Raw genomic sequence first — 3475 nt, 5'->3', positions numbered from 1 at the left:
CTCTCTCTCTCTCCCTCTCTCTCTCCAGCGCTGCTTCTCCAACACAAGCACGGGGTGAAAGGAAAAAAAAAAAAAAAGAAAAAAAGAAAAAAAGAAAAAAACGCTTTCTGCACGCCGGCAAAAAGAGGAATTCCATCGCAGACAAAAACTCAATGTGTCAGAGACACAGCCAAGATGCTCCCCTGTCAAAAGGCATTAGGCCACAAGAGCAAACAGAAACTGACTTCCACCTCCTCCGTAATGAAGATATTGATGATGCATGAACAGGAATAGTTTTAGCTGTCTGTGCAAAAGGGCTTTTCAAGACACAACGCGTAACTGGATGTGAAATCTCTTATCGGCACCAAACCCGCTTTTACTGCTCTACCTACAATTACACGCTTACACTTAAAGACACAGCAAGGCAACAAACCGCAGTGTGTGTGCGCGCGTGTGTGTGTGTGTTTCAGTGCACAGCAATGCAATATGTTCTTCAGTTGTGATGTGAATATTTAACACTGAGGATTCAAAATGAATCTTAAAATTTGTAAATCTAAAAAGTGAACAAAAAAAAATGATAAAAATATGCAAACAAAAACAAAAGATGTAAAAAAAAAAAAAAAAAAAAAAAGAGCGAGAGAGAGAGAGAACTAAGAGGCGTTGCATTTCTTAATTAAAAGAGAGTTTCTGAAACCTTCTGCGAGACCAGACAGATGGGAAAAGCTGTCCAGTGCTCTCCTAAGCTCCATATACTACACTCAGGACCGGACGCTTCCGTCTGTCAGTGGACGTGTCTCCAGTCCTGCAGGACACAAAGATCTCTGTATCACAGACCAACAGTGAATCCAAACACCAAGCTTCTTTAAGTAATGCCCACAGACCTGCTAAAATGTTCCTCTGAAGGCATACCTAGCCATAACTACCAACGAGTCTTTGGTTAAAGCTTTAAAGCTGCGGACACTTAGACACTGGACTTATCCTTTATTTGGAGGATTAAGATACTTGCTGTCGCTTTTTTCTGCATTCAGGCCAAGGGCATTGTTTTAGAACATCACCAGAGCCGCTTTTTAGCCTCGCCGTGAAAGAGAGAGAGAGAGAGAGAGAGAGAGAGAGAGAGAGAGAGACAGTGTTAGAAAGTTCACTGTGTAATATGTGTGTTAGAAGGTTCACTGTGTCATATGTGTGTTAGAAAGTTCACTGTGTAATATGTGTGTTAGATAGTGTACCATGTAATATGTGTGTTAGAAAGTGAACCATGTAATATGTGTGTGAGTGTCTGTGTGAACTGACAGACTTGTGTCAGTGTGTTGGTAATCAAAGTGCTGGTGCTGTCTGTCTGACATGAGACTGTAAAAGGGAAAAAGACAATGGTGCATCTCCCTTTTCCATCTCCTCTCCTCCTGTCTGTCTCCTCTCCTCCTGTCCATCTCTTCTCCTCCTGTCTGTCTCCTCTCCTCCTGTCTGTCTCCTCTCCTCCTGTCCATCTCTTCTCCTCCTGTCTGTCTCCTCTCCTCCTGTCTGTCTCCTCTCCTCCTGTCTCTCTCCTTTCCTCCTGTCTGTCTCCTCTTCTCCTGTCTGTCTCCTCTCCTCCTGTCTGTCTCCTCTTCTCCTGTCTGTCTCCTCTCCTCCTGTCTCTCTCCTCTCCTCCTGTCTGTCTCCTCTCCTCCTGTCTGTCTCCTCTTCTCCTGTCTGTCTCCTCTCCTCCTGTCCATCTCTTCTCCTCCTGTCTCTCTCCTCTCCTCCTGTCTGTCTCCTGCTCTCCTGTCCATCTCTTCTCCTCCTGGACAGACTCTGCATGTGACTGGGGGCTGATGGAACTTGTCCAGCTCCAAATCTCTCCAGTATTTGACTACAGTAGTGAGACACAGCTGAACATTTGGAATTTACAATGATCTGGTAATTGAATAAAAAGATAATTCTGTCATCCGTCTGTGAATAAACCGACAGACCACGTTATTATCCCAAGAGGAAGACTGGAAAATTCAGTTTCATTGGGGGGTTTTAGTTCCAGCATTCAACATCAAACTGTTTAGGAAGGTTAAACTGTGGTTAGGAAAAAAAAAATCTTTTAGGGAAGAGACCTTTCATTTCAACTCATCTGATCTGGTTCATCAGCTACATTATTATAGCACTGATACTCAAACATCTAAACGCGCACACACACACACACACACACACACACAAACACACAGTGTAAGAGTACCAGCACCACTAGTACTGTTTTCATGTGTCACTGGATTTGCACATTCACTGTAAGATTTTAAGGCAAATTCCTTCAAAGCCTCAAGTTACTGGCAAACTGTTTTCAAACTATATATATATATACAGTGTGTGACAGCAGCACCGTGTCTCTCTCTCTCTCTCTCTCTTTCTCTCTTGACTTGAATGGTTTTGAAGTGGTTCGCTTAGGCAGAACATCAGAGGCCACTGATGGCGTGTGCGTTTTGGTGATTGATGGTAAATCGGGGGATTAGTTATATCACAGTGTGTTTCTTCTTTATAAAGTCATGTTTTACACACCGCAGCGCTGCCGAGAATCCACTTCAAGACGCTTTTTCATGAGCTTTCTTCCCGTCGTGCGGGTTTGATGTGCGTGTGTTTGTGTGTGTGTGTGTGTGTGTGAGAGAGAGAGAGAGAGAGGGTGTGTAGTCACAGCTGTCTCCTCAGCCTCGTTGACGAGCTTTATTCTACCGTTAACAGTCTTCACGGAGAGAGAAAAAAACACGCACGCCGTACACACTCACAACAACCGCACACACACACACGCACACACGCGCACACCTGCGGTGGGAATTAGCCTGCATGCACAGCCAGCATGTGTGTGTGTGTGTGTGTGTGTTTTAAGAGAGGAGCATTTGTGTGTGCTGCCAGGAGTTTCTCAGGCGTGTGTAATGTCACGGCTGGCTGGTTGTGGTGACAGCCTGAGATTACTACATATTTAAAGGCAAAGAAAAAAAGAAAAAAGAATAAAAAAGAAAAAGAAAAAGGAAGAGAAAAAGGAAGAGAAAAAGGAAGAGAAAACCAATGCAAAGCCTGGAGACAAACTGGAGGACGACCCAACCACACGCCGTCTGTCAGGCTGACCTCTCCAAGGCCCCGCCCAGACAAAACTCCCGTCACGTCACACACACGCCGAGACAAAGAGGAAGTAAGCGCTGTCTGAACACGGCAAGCGATGCGCCACGCCTAGTCCACACAGCCATGCCACGCCTAGTCCATACAGGCATGCCACGCCTAGTCCACACAGCCATGCCACGCCTAGTCGACACAGGCATGCCATGCCTAGTCCACACAGCCATGTCACGCCTAGTCCACACAGCCATGTCACGCCTAGTCCATACAGCCATGCCACACCTAGTCCACACAGCCATGCCACGCCTAGTCCATACAGGCATGCCACGCCTAGTCCACACAGCCATGCCACGCCTAGGCCATACAGCCATGCCACACCTAGTCCACACAGCCATGCCACGCCTAGTCCATACAGCCATGCCAC

At 46.1% G+C, this 3475-nt stretch overlaps 1 protein-coding gene across 1 annotated transcript in view; it reads right to left on the bottom strand.

Moving 5' to 3' along the window:
- Nucleotides 1-3259, bottom strand: part of ofcc1 (orofacial cleft 1 candidate 1) — a 36149-nt gene extending 32890 nt beyond the window's left edge. Inside the window, exon 1 of the mRNA XM_030767071.1 lies at nucleotides 3111-3259. Coding sequence (XP_030622931.1) covers nucleotides 3111-3259 — 149 coding nt within the window. The remainder of the gene's footprint in view (nucleotides 1-3110) is intronic.
- Between the last annotated feature and the right edge of the window lie 216 nt (nucleotides 3260-3475).

This window comes from Chanos chanos, chromosome 3, assembly GCF_902362185.1.
Source record: "Chanos chanos chromosome 3, fChaCha1.1, whole genome shotgun sequence".
NCBI classification, from domain to species: Eukaryota; Metazoa; Chordata; class Actinopteri; order Gonorynchiformes; family Chanidae; genus Chanos; species Chanos chanos.
The sequence above is the reverse complement of the archived record's forward strand: the minus strand, read 5'-3'. Positions and strand labels throughout refer to the sequence as shown.